Consider the following 13,618-nt stretch of genomic DNA (forward strand, 5'->3'; position numbering starts at 1 on the left):
TATTGGTTGATGGAAGGAGATGATGCTAAAAGTGATGTTCTTTTGTGTCAACAAAACATGGAAAAGACAAGTGTCGCCAGCCAATGGCAGGGCAGATATAGACAACTCACATTCATACCTATGGACAATTTAACATGCATGTTTTTAGAATGTGGGAGGAAATCGAAGTACACACACACAGGAAGGTGCAAGAACTAAAAAGACCCATAATCAGTCACTTGTGAGCCTACAAATAGACAAAAAAACATGGTCAAATCTTGCAGAAAGTCTGTGGTGGCTCCAAAGAAAAAGAAAAGAACTCCACGTTTTCTGTACTTTTCACTTCCTGCCGGTGTCCTAATTCTTTTGTCTGCATCATCTACTTACTTGTGTCCCGTCTCCAGCCGTGTCCGTCCTTTGTCCTGTGCACTCATGGACTACCGGGGAGGAGGTGGCCAAAGACATTCTAGCACACAGGTAACATGACTTTATGGCAAAAAAAATGTTTATTATTCATTCATTCATTTTCTACCGCTTATCCTCACGGGTCGAGGGGGTGCTGGAGCCTATCCCAGCTGTCTTCGAGCGAAAGGCGGGGTACTGGTGGCCAGCCAATCACAGGGCACATATAGACAAACAACCATTCACACTCACATTCATACCTATGGACAATTTGGAGTCGCCAATTAACCTAGCATGTTTTTGGAATGTGGGAGGAAACCGGAATACCCGAATGGCCGAGGGTGTATGTTTATTATTTTAAATGTATATTTTTTTCTCCAAAAAAATATATTTTTTCTACATAAAATGCATCCCATTCACCATAAGTTAGTAATAACTTATGAGTATGTGAAAAATAACAGAGGGTGATATTTTCCTCCATAATATTAAGTGTATTTTTTTTTCCTCATCCAATTTCAAATTATTATTTTTTTCCATAATACTAAATTTCCAACAATACAACTTTATTTTGTTTTATTTCCCATATTACTGCTTTGTTAGATGACCTTATCATTTTCCTATCTATCTTTTCTTTTCTTTTCTTAATTTATTTCAGACATGCATACTATGTTACATTATTCTTTCTCACATATACACTTACAATATCTATTTATATATGTATATACAGTGAAGAAAATAAGTATTTGAACACCCTGCTATTTTGCTATTTCTCCCACTTAGAAATCATGGAGGGGTCTGAAATTTTCATCGTAGGTGCATGTCCACTGTGAGAGAGATAAACTAAAAAGAAAAATCCAGAAATCACAATGCATGATTTTTTAACAATTTATTTGTGTGATACAGCTGCAAATAAGTATTTGAACACCTGTGTATCATCTAGAATTCTGACCCTGAAAGACCTGTTAGTCTGCCCATTAGAAGTCCACCTGCACTCCATGTATCATCCTGAATCAGATGCACCTGTTTGAGGTCGTTAGCTGCATAAAGACACCTGTCCACCCCATACAATCAGTAAGACTTTAACTTGTAACATGGCGAAGACCAAAGAGCTGTCCAAAGACACCAGAGACAAAATTGTACACCTCCACAAGGCTGGAAAGGGCTACGGAGCAATTACCAAGCAGCTTGGTGAAAAAAGGTCCACTGTTGGAGCTATCATTAGAAAATGGAAGAAGCTAAACATGACGGTCAATCTCAATCGGAGTGGAGCCCCATGCAAGATATCACCTCGTGGGGTCTCAATGATTCTAAGAAAGGTGAGGAATCAGCCCAGAACTACACGACAGGACTTGGTCAATGACCTGAAAAGAGCTGGGACCACCGTTTCCAAGGTTACTGTAGGTAATACACTAAGACGTCATGATGTGAAATCATGCATGGCACGAAAGGTTCCCCTGCTTAAACCAGCACATGTCAAGGCCCGTCTTAAGTTTGCATATGACCATTTGGATGATACAGAGGAGTCATGGGAGAAAGTTTTATGGTCAGATGAGACCAAAATAGAACTTTTTGGTCATAATTCCAATAAGCGTGTTTGGAGGAAGAAGAATGAAGAGTACAATCCGAAGACCGAACACCATCCCTACTGTGAAGCATGGGGGTGGTAGCATCATGCTTTGGGGGTGTTTTTCTGCACATGGGACAGGACGAGTGCACTGCATTAAAGAGAGGATGACTGGGGCCGTGTATTGTGAGATTTTGGGGAACAACCTCCTTCCCTCTGTCAGAGCATTGAAGATGGGTCGTGGCTGGGTCTTCCAACACGACAACGACCCGAAGCACACAGCCAGGAAAACCAAGGAGTGGCTCCGTAAGAAGCATATCAAGGTTCTAGCATGGCCCAGCCAGTCTCCAGACCTGAACCCAATCGAAAATCTTTGGAGGGAGCTCAAACTCCGTGTTTCTCAGTGACAGCCCAGAAACCTGACTGATCTAGAGAAGATCTGTGTGGAGGAGTGGGCCAAGATCCCCCCTGCAGTGTGTGCAAACCTGGTGAAAAACTACAGGAAACGTTTGACCTCTGTAATAGCAAACAAAGGCTACTGTACCAAATATTAACATTCATTTTCTCAGGTGTTCAAATACTTATTTGCAGCTGTATCACACAAATAAATTGTTAAAAAATCATGCATTGTGATTTCTGGATTTTTCTTTTTAGTTTATCTCTCTCACAGTGGACATGCACCTACGATGAAAATTTCAGACCCCTCCATGATTTCTAAGTGGGAGAAATAGCAAAATAGCAGGGTGTTCAAATACTTATTTTCTTCACTGTATATATACATATACACATACATACATACATATATACATACATATACATACACACATATCTACATATATATATATATATATATACACATACATACACACATACATGCACACACACAACACCTCATTACTACACATGTCTGAAAAGGAGCAGGAAGAAGCAAAGCTTATTAAATCCTATCCCACGCCATAGCAGTTACCAATTCAATATGTGATTTTTTTTTACACACATATAATCACAGATCTATGAATTGGCAAAGACTACATTTGGAATACAGGAAGTGAATAAAGTACTGCAACTGATGAAATAAGCTTTACTTCTTCCTACTCCTTTTGGGCAAGTGGAACTGCCATGTATTCCAATGTAACCCTTCAACATTACGGTGAGTTCAGGCGTGCGTACGTGTGCATGTGTGTTTGTTGGCAGGGGTGTGACAGAGGGTCGTCGGGGGTGGTCCATTCTGTTGAAGGAGTCTGCCCAGTTAGTGGAGCTGGAGGGGTCAGACCACGTCCTGGACCTGATGTCAGACCTGGAGCTGCCGGCAGACTTCCCTAAACACAGCAGCTACTTCATCATCTCTGCACAGGAGCCTGGCAGAGTCAGGCCCAATGCCAGCATGTACGACACACGCACACACACACATGCGTTTTACCCTCCGAGAATCAGTCCTGTTGGTTTTTCATTGACTTTATTGCATTTCTGTAGAAGTCTTCTGGGTGGCGGTTTTGACGGCAACGATGATGTCATGTCGTCAGCCATCAGCGCCTGTGATGGATCGGCGAGCCAGGGTGAGCGCTCCAGCACACGCACGCGTCTGCTCTGATGGAATCAGGTGTTAATGCTCCTCTCCTCAGATGCAGAGCCTCAGCGAGGGATGGATCGTTACCTGGACAGCCTGTTTGAACCCGTGCTGTCTGACGGGACAGCGGTGAGTTGCGATAAACGTGGAAACATAAGTAACTTCTTTTCTGTGACATCACTTGGGAAGCACGGCGGTCATGTGGTTAGCGCGCAGACCTCACAGCTAGGAGACCCGGGTTCAATTCCACCCTCTGACTTTGCACGTCCCGTGCATGCATGGATTTTCTCCGGATACTCCGGTTTCCTTCCACACTCCAAAAAAATGCTAGGTTAATTTGCGACGCCAAATTGTCCATAGGTATGAATGTGAGTGTGAATGGTTGTTTGTCTATATGTGCCCTGTGATTGGCTGGCCACCAGTCCAGGGTGTACCCCGCCTCTCACCCAAAGACAGCTGGGATAGGCTCCAGCACCCCCGCGACCGTCGTGAGGAAAAGCGGTAGAAAATGAATGAATGAATGAATGATTCATTTTCCGGGCTGCACGGCGGTCGAGTGGTTAGCGCGCAGACCTCACAGCTAGGAGACCCGGGTTCAATTCCACCCTCTGAGTTTGCACGTCCCGTGCATGCATGGATTTTCTCCGGGTACTCCGGTTTCCTCCCACATTCCAAAAAAATGCTAGATTAATTGGCGACTCCAAATTGTCCATAGGTATGAATGTGAGTGTGAATGGTTGTTTGTCTATATGTGCCCTGTGATTGGCTGGCCACCAGTCCAGGGTGTACCCCGCCTCTCACCTGAAGACAGCTGGGATAGGCTCCAGCAACACCTGCGACCCTCGTGAGGATAAGCGGTAGAAAATTAATGAATTAATGATTTCTTTTCCACTTGAGGAATAATTAGGGCTGTCAGAAAGAGCGTGGTAACGATGGTAGCTTATTGATTTAATGGATTACGTTAACATCGCCACTTGGGTAGTGAACGATGCAAACCGATATGACCGAATATCCGGGTTGAGGAGCAAGCGATACGGCTACATCTGTAGTAGCCTCCTGTATCAATAACCTCTCCTTGTTGGAAGAGGTTTGTTCTTGAAATGCCCACCTGAAGGCACACCTGATGTTCGCCATGACCACTGTCAGCAGAGTCTTCCGGGCCGTCTGCTCGGCCTCCGTCATTCCCCCGCCGATGTGTCGAATGTAAGCCGCGCTATCGGATGTGGCGGACAGGAATTAACATGTATCAGATGTGTCGGACAGACCTCTCCCTGGCCTATTACCTTACCCAGTTACCGTAACTGTCAGAGGCACCAGATCGCCACGCTGATTTGCCAGCCGGGGCAACGTGCAGATCTGCTTACCAGGAACTGACACGCTCTCCAAATGAAGGGCGGACTTTTCAACGAGACACGATCTGCAAGAGCACGCTGTCTGCGAGATTTATGGAGCTGCGCTAATTTCTCATCTTCCTGACAGCAGACTTTGATTCAGGATAAAGTAATACATCTTTCCCCACGGAGTGTAAACATCTTTCTTCTTCTTTCTCATCTTCTTCCCATTATCTGTCCACACATACATTCACTCTTTTTCTGACTTTAGTTTATTTACGTAGTTCATTTAGCTGTTTTATGCTTGAAAATAAGGCTGCACGGTGGAGGAGTGGTTAGCATGCAGGCCTCACAGCTGGGAGACCCCAGTTCGATTCCACCCTCGGCCATCTCTGTGTGAAGTTTGCATGTTTTCTCCGGGTACTCCGGTTTCCTCCCACATTCCAAAAACATGCTAGGTTAATTGGCGACTCCAAATTGTTCATAGGTATGAATGTGAGTGTGAATGCATATCTTCATTTGTGCAACAAAACATGCCTTTTCACTTCCTGGTTGCTGCGGAACATGTGCAGCATTTCAATGGGAAAGACTTATGCATGAACTTCTGTCACTTTGTGGATGTTTTTTCAGCTTGAAACACCACCAGACATGCTCTCTTCTATTATGGAGTTGCATCATCATCTTGTTGTGCCCGTCGAGTGGTTAGCGCACATACCTCACAGCTAGGAGACCAGGGTTCAATTCCACCCTCGGCCATCTCTGTGTGAAGTTTGCATGTTTTCTCCGGGTACTCCGGTTTCCTCCCACATTCCAAAAACATGCTAGGTTAATTGGCAACTCCAAATTGTTCATAGGTATGAATGTGAGTGTGAATGCATCTCTTCCTTTGTGCAATAAAACATGCCTTTTCACTTCCTGGTTGCTGCGGAACATGTGCAGCATTTCAATGGGAAAGACTTATGCATGAACTTCTGTCACTTTGTGGATGTTTTTTTGGCTTAAAACACCACCAGACATGCTCTCTTCTATTATGGAGTTGCATCATCATCTTGTTGTGCCGGTCGAGTGGTTAGCGCACATACCTCACAGCTAGAAGACTTGAGTTCAATTCCACCCTCTGCCATCTCTGTGTGGAGTTTGTATGTCCTCCCCGTGCATGCGTGGGTTTTCTCCGGGTACTCCGGTTTCTTCCACATTCCAAAAACATGCTAGGTTAATTAACGACTCCAAATTGATGATAAATAAAATGAAAAAATGCAACACTGCTGGGATTTTAACAAAGAAGGTGAGAAACACAATGGAATTCAAGAAATAGCTCATGAAGTGAAAAAGAGGAGTGGTCTTATATTGGCGTCAGTACGGTAAAAAAAAAAAAAAGTATAAAACGTCTGTAAGAAAGGTTTGCATTTTCCACCACCCACTCCACATGCCCGGTGGACTCCCAGCAGCATTTCCAGATACACCACTTCCATTTTATCCTGCTTCATTATTTATCACCCTGGTGCTTTTCCAAAGCTTTCCCTCAAGGATATCTGACAATGTTTTATTCATAGCGTACGCTGGGAGACAGGACCGCATTCACAGGATTTGGCCTCTTGTGAGCGCTCTGACCGACCCACTTCCACGGCCACCTCTTCTTCCGACTCTCACTCGACGGTTTGGCTCCGTCAGCAGGGCAAGATGTCTGTTGGTTTTGCATGAGTGCCAACTGGACAAAAGTGAACTTGAAAGGCAAATCTGCGTACTTTCAATGGCAGACTTATGTTCATGTTCAATACTTATATTGCATCTTTCTATTTTCTATGCATTGTAAAGATACACATAAATATATACAAAAAAAAGTTTGCGCCATCCTCCAATTAACGCTTCTTGGTCTACAAAAACAAATAACCACTCCTAATTAGTACATTTTGGCATTACCAGCCACGGCTGTAGGCAACATGCTGATTTCGTTTTGCAGAATCAGAAGTATCCATACTTCAATTTAACTTCAGTACACTTTATCCCTCACAGGAAGTGGACTCTGCCGCCGTTCTCTCCAGCAGGATGAAGGGTGCCGGGGGAGTTGGGTGGCACGACCAGGGCCAGTCCGGTGGCCCCCCACCTCCACCTGGAGGTCAGACTGGCAACACACACCTGGAAACTGTTATTGTGAGAAAGTGACGAGAAATGTGACGTTTGTGTGTCTGCAGCCGTACGCGTCCTTCCTGTGGGGGGTGTGATGTCGCCCCCTGTTGCAGCAGTGGCCCCCGTGACACCTGGTGGGTGCAGAGTGAGGAGAAGCCTAGAAGAACTGCTCTGATGTAAAGATCCTCATCCTCTCCTCTCCTCCTTCAGAGGCCCAGCAGGCGGTTTTGGCGCAGCAGCAGCAGACCATCGCCAACCAGCAGGCCGTCATCATGGTGATCTGATCCGCTCTGGTTCTGAGTCAGGGCGCCTCAGAAAAGGGGACCTCACCTTGTCTGTGCTGCTCCTCAGGCCCAGCAGATGACCATGCAGGCCATGGCCATGGTCAGCCCCGTGTCCAGCCCCCCGACTTCACCCATCACGAGCCCTCCCACCAGTCCCCAGCTCCAGCATCCCCCCAGCCCGTACGCCGCCGTCCCGCCAAGTCCGTACGCCAACATCCCACCCAGCCCGTACGCCAACTTCACGCCATCTCCCTACACCGCCGTCAGCCTCCCTTCCAGCCCGTACCCTCCTCCCTCGCATCACCCGGCGGCACAGACTCCATCGCAGCTCCCGGATCGACCCGTGCCAGAGGCTCCGACACGGCCCCAGAACCCTCAGACGAACCCTGCTGGAACCGACAGAACTGGGTCGACGCCGCCGGAGAGTAATTCGCCCGTGCAGGTCAGCGAGCGTGTGCGTTTCAGAGCATGTTGCATCATCGCTGTGCCCATCAGATTTTGAGCAGTTGAGGATGTTTTTGCAAAGCAGAAAAAACACTTTTGCATCTTTTTAGCCATCACATGTATTTACATATTTACATGTATTGTGTAACATATATTTTGCTCCATTTTTACATCATTTTTAATTGTTAATTGTGTCCATTATTCATGAACTATTTAAAAGTAAAAATGAATGAAATCATAAATTATTTTTTAAAAATCATTACAATTAAATCATAAGCTTCAAAACTGAAAACACTCAACGTAAAACTTCACATTTATTTGTTAAAAGTATTTTTGTGCCATGTTCTGTGCGAAACAACACAATGAAATTTATTATTTTATTCATTTTTAGCATTTTATTCTGCAGGGTGTCCTTCAAGTAGACATGGAATAGACTTTCAAAAAAAAAAAAATTTTTACATTTTAATTATTTTATTATTAAACATTTTATTATTTTTATATTATATATTATTATGTAAAAATCATTCAAATTAAATAATTGAAACAAAAATTAAAAATGTAACCTTCCAATATAGGTAGATTAATACCAATGTCCTTTGTATGTGTCCACAGTCTAATAAGAAGGACAGCATTCCTCGGAGAAGAGCCCCCACAATTCCCATCGACAAGAACAAACCTGCCAAAAAGTTTGGTAAGAGAGCAGCACCTTGAGTCCCTTCACTTTGAAATAACTGCTTGTGTTGCTAAATGTGTGTGTTTGCATGGTGTGTGTGTGTGTGTGTGTGTGTGGACAATGTGCAGCCCCAGTGGCCACGTCTCCTCCGCCCCCTGCTGGTGAGGTGGTGAAGTACTCGCCTTTGTCTACGGAGCACATTGTGCCCAGCCAAGACATTCAAGGTGGAATTTGCTTTTCAATTTGAATTCAATCAAAATGCTTCCGTAAAATAAGAAGAACAAAAGGCCAAAATATGAGAGATGTTTGTTTTGCTTTTATCTGTTTATTTGTGACAGAAATTATCAAGAGGTACAACTCCCCACCGCCACCATTGGAGGCCCTTCCACCTGGCAAAAGGTGAAAAATGCATCAAATGTATTTCATATATTACATATATACATATAACATGTGCACAAATCCTTCAACTGGACTGTTTGTGTTCAATGTGGTCAGGAGACCAGAGGGTAAGTTCAAGAAAAAGCAAACCCCTCGTGATGAAGCGCTGCAGATCCTAAAACCTCAAATGGACAACCCTCCTGCTCCACAGGTAAGCACGCATGTACTGTATGTACACTTGCACACAGATAAATCACGCTAATGCCTGTGCATTAGCCTAAACGCCCGGTGGCCCCACCGCCTTCTGCTCCCGTGATGAAGGACACCACCTTAAAACCCAGCAAGAGCACCAAGACCAGACCGCCGGCTCGTCCGGTTCCGGTACCTCCACCAGGTTCTGGCACTGACACACACACACACACACTCACATGACACACTTTTAAGCTAGTTTCTATGTAGTGTATGTCTGCACTGCGTCATCTAGGGAACTCAGCTCCTTTAGCCACGTGGAAATACTCCAAGAAACAGGAGACACTTGTCCCAATTTTAGTCTGACCCAAAAACTTGTCTTGTTTTAAGGAGGGAAGTGTAAGATGAAGATGAATGTTAATGGTGTGGACGTTTTGCCATGCAGTGTCTCGAGAGCTGCCAGTGGAAGCAGAGAGCATCCAGACGCAACTGCAGCAGAGCAGCAACCAGGAATACTACACCTACACCAATGTCCCCTGGAGACTTTACCTCAGGAAAGAGGTGCATGGCTGCCTTTATTCTGTCTTGTCCAGCTTTCTATTACACTTGGGGTAGGAGGACTTTATGAGGGTGGCGCTCCTCCTCACAATTTTGGGAGAAAACTCACAATAATTTGTATTTAAATTATATTCAATGTATTGTTCTTTTTGTGGGAGTTTTTTTTTCTTCTAGCGAAACTTCATGCTCTGTTTATGTGTATTTTGCAGATTTTTTATCCCAAAGACAGCTTCAACGACCCACTGGTGCTGGACCTCATTTTCAAACAGGTGACTAAAAACACGCCTCAATTATGATATTATAAGAAGCTTTGTGGCTCGGAGGTAAACAGTCAACAATTCCCTGTAGGGAATACTAGAAATAATATTACAATAATACTAATACCGTAATCCCTCGCCACCGTGCACTTCAAATTTCACAGCTTCACTTTATCACGGTTTTTCAAAATAAATCAAAACCTTTATCATTCTGATAAATCCGATAACAGCAAAAATAGGTCCAATAATCGATTAAAAAAAATTATTTTGCCTAAATGAAGTATAAAAATGCCCAAATTAGCTAAAATATTGTGGCTCGGAGGTAAACAGTTAACAATTCCCTGTAGGGAATACTAGAAATAATACTACAATAATACTAATACCGTAATCCCTCAACACCGTGCACTTCAAATTTTGCAGCTTCACTTTATCACGGTTTTTCAAAATAAATCAGATAACAGCAAAAATAGGTCCAATATTTGATTAAAAAAAATTATTTTGCCTAAATGAACTATAAAAATGCCCAAATTAGCTAAAATATTGTGGCTCGGAGGTAAACAGTTTACAATTCCCTGTAGGGAATACTAGAAATAATACTACAATAACACTAATACCGTAATCCCTCAACACCGTGCACTTCAAATTTTGCAGCTTCACTTCATCACGGTTTTTCAAAATAAATCCGATAACAGCAAAAATAGGTCCAATAATCGATAAAAAAAAATTATTTTGCCTAAATGAAGCATAAAAATGCCCAAATTAGCTAAAATATTGTGGCTCGGAGGTAAACAGTCAACAATTCCCTGTAGGGAATACTAGAAATAATACTACAATAACACTAATACCGTAATCCCTTACCACCGTGCTCTTCAAATTTTGCAGCTTCACTTTATCACGGTTTTTCAAAATAAATCAAAACCTTTATCATGCTGATAAATCCGATAACAGCAAAAATAGGTCCAATAATCGATAAAAAAAATTATTTTGAAGCATAAAAATGCCCAAATTAGCTCAAATACAAATACTGTATAAGGCCTTCAGAAGACGCATTCAGACGCTGTGATTGTTTATTGCATTGAAATGTGTCTGACACTGAAAAAACCTTCCTGTGTGGTTTTGGTGATGTTTCTGCACTGTGCGCCTGTCAGCCACTTCACCACTGCGCAGGGTGCGCTTCGCCTGCGCCAAGAATAGACCAAGTCGGAGCTGGCGATCTTTCGGGGCACGTTTGGCGCGCTGTTTTGTCACAAAATGTTCACTACACCAACCTTAAAACATGGACACCTCCCCTGGTGCCCTGCGGGCCAATCAAAAACAACCAGGAGCCACAAATGGACCGCACTTTGGCCACCCCATGTCTAAAATGATATGTGCAATTGTTTTATCCACTCCATTAGACTTTTTATTCCTTCCCCCCCAAACACGTTTTGCAGATGTCACAGCAGATGAAAGCTAACTCTCGCCCGTGTGCTTAATTGTGTGTTCCCTTGCAGATAGTCAACGACACTCTGTCAGAGGCATGCGTCCGCATCAGGCGTGATGAAAGGCAGAAGATGAAAGCTCTCTTTGGTAGGACCTCTCTTCTTCCTACACACGCTTTACACACTCCTTCAACAATGACACTCACCAGTGGATATGTACTGTGGATATGCATGTGTGTGACTCGCAGGCGAGCATGGGGTCCAACAGAACATGGATCCAGTGGAGGAACACGTGAAGAAAACCATCGTCACGGCCGCTAGGGACACTTGGGAAATCTACTTTTCTCGACTTTTCCCAGCTTCGGTGAGTTTGGGACGCCTAAAAAGAGAAATGGCTTTTCCTGTGTTACACTTGTGTTGTTGTGTGTGTTTGTGCAGGGCAGCGTGGGAACCGGCGTGCAGGTCATGTCGGTGTCGCACAGCGGCATCAAGCTGCTGAAGACCGTGAGGAGCAGCGCTGCGGCTCCAGACTACTTCCGAGTCCTCAGAGCCTACACGTATGAACTTGAAATTTGTATTGCACAGCAGCACAGAGGACAGAACCAGTTAAACAGTAAAAAAATAAACCATCTAAAAATAAACAACTTATAAGTATTAACACATTTCCATAGGATTATATACAAATACAGAAATATGAAATGAAATATATGATGGCGGGCGGCACTGCGGTCTAGTGGTTAGCGCGCAGACCTCACAGCTAGGAGACCAGGGTTCAATTCCACCCTCTGCCATCTCTGTGTGGAGTTTGCATGTTCTCCCCGTGCATGCGTGGGTTTTCTCCGGGTACTCCGACATTTTCCTCCCACATTCCAAAAACATGCTAGGTTAATTAGCGACTCCAAATTGTCCATAGGTATGAATGTGAGTGTGAATGGTTGTTTGTCTATATGTGCACTGTGATTGGCTGGCGACCAGTCCAGAGTGTACCTTGCCTCTTGCCTGAAGACAACTGGGATAGGCTCCAGCACCCCCGTGACCCTCGTGAGGAAAAGCGTTAGAAAATGAATGAATGAATGAATGATGGCATTTCTTAATTGCAGTGTAGTTTGGATTGACATACGATGAAGCCTACACAAGTTGGAGGTCATTATTGTCATTTTTCCTCATAAAATCGTACTTTTGTGTCAAGCCACTATCCAGCGCAGCTCTTAAGGTGTCAGAGAGTGATGTTTACACACTAGCTGCCATCCACTACACATACCTTTTTTTTTTTGGTCACGTACCGAAGTACGAGGTGATATGAGCATCCAATGACATAATGGGTACCATAGTAAGTGTCAATATAGTGATATATATAGCACATCATGACTGGTTCAAGACTCTTCATCCTTGTATTTAGCAAATTTATTTTATTTATTAATTTATTTTATTAATTTCTATAATTTTTGGGGGATTTTTTTTTATTTTTAAAATTTTTTTTAATTTTTTGTCTCATACCAAAGTAGGAGGTGATATGAGCATCCAATGCCATAATGGGTACCATAGTAAGTGTCAATATAGTGATATATATAGCACATCATGACTGGTTCAAGACTCTTCATCCTTGTATTTAGCAAACATCAACTGCTTGTATTGTTTCTTGAATTGGCTCATCGTTGTGCATTGTTTGAGGTCCTTACTCAATCCATCCCATAGTTTGATTCCACATACTGAAATGCTATGGCTTTTTCAGTTTCGCAGACATCCTGTTTGTGACCATCCCGTCTGAGAACATGCTGGAGTTCAACTTGACCAACGAGAAGCTCATCCTGTTTTCGGCCAAGGCACCGCAGGTCAAACATCTGGTGGACGCCTTCATCAACGAGATCAAGAAGGTACTATGCAAACACACGCACAATTCAAATCGATGTGCAAGTATGAAAGTATGACATATGCGTCCTCCTTCACTTCTTCTCAGGATTCAGACTACGTGATCGCAGAACGGAACTTTGTGGCGGACGACCGCTCCATGCTCAACTTCCATAAAGGCGACATCATCAGGCTGCAAGTGCTGGATGGGCTGGAGAAAGGTGACACGCTGCTGCAGGAAAAACACACACAGTATGTCCTCTCATCTTATATGTGTAATCTAATTGTGTGTGTGTGTGTGTGTGTGTGTGTGTGTGTGTGTGTGTGTGTGTGTGTGTGTGTGTGTGTGTGTGTTGCAGGCTACAGCTACGGTTGTGTGGTGAGGAAGAAAGTGGTGTTTTTGGAGGAGCTCAAGAGGGACACGCAGGACTTTGGTGAGAGACATAGTCTACTTCCACCTGAGATCACCTCCAACTATCTTTACATTCATCTGTCCATCACTCCATCCTTATATACATCCATCCATCCATCCATCCATATATCATCCTTGCATCCTTCCATCAATCCGTTCTACTAACTCTACATTCATCTGTGTG

At 43.8% G+C, this 13,618-nt stretch overlaps 1 protein-coding gene across 1 annotated transcript in view; it reads left to right on the forward strand.

Annotated features, from left to right (window-relative positions):
* myo15ab (myosin XVAb) overlaps window positions 1–13,618 on the forward strand; it is a 40,897-nt gene that overhangs the window by 18,629 nt on the left and 8,650 nt on the right. The window contains 20 exon segments of the mRNA XM_078793245.1: window positions 384–456; window positions 3,140–3,331; window positions 3,419–3,641; window positions 6,857–6,959; window positions 7,036–7,104; window positions 7,181–7,245; window positions 7,322–7,696; window positions 8,311–8,389; window positions 8,500–8,595; window positions 8,710–8,770; window positions 8,867–8,960; window positions 9,026–9,143; window positions 9,384–9,499; window positions 9,706–9,765; window positions 11,247–11,322; window positions 11,423–11,538; window positions 11,613–11,731; window positions 12,907–13,048; window positions 13,132–13,243; window positions 13,382–13,456. Of these exon segments, the coding sequence (XP_078649371.1) occupies window positions 384–456; window positions 3,140–3,331; window positions 3,419–3,641; window positions 6,857–6,959; window positions 7,036–7,104; window positions 7,181–7,245; window positions 7,322–7,696; window positions 8,311–8,389; window positions 8,500–8,595; window positions 8,710–8,770; window positions 8,867–8,960; window positions 9,026–9,143; window positions 9,384–9,499; window positions 9,706–9,765; window positions 11,247–11,322; window positions 11,423–11,538; window positions 11,613–11,731; window positions 12,907–13,048; window positions 13,132–13,243; window positions 13,382–13,456 (2,364 nt within the window).

The sequence above is a fragment of the Doryrhamphus excisus genome, linkage group LG9 (genome assembly GCF_037039965.1).
Source record: "Doryrhamphus excisus strain RoL-2023G ecotype Guam linkage group LG9, RoL_Dexc_Guam_v1.1, whole genome shotgun sequence".
Lineage (NCBI taxonomy): Eukaryota > Metazoa > Chordata > Actinopteri > Syngnathiformes > Syngnathidae > Doryrhamphus > Doryrhamphus excisus.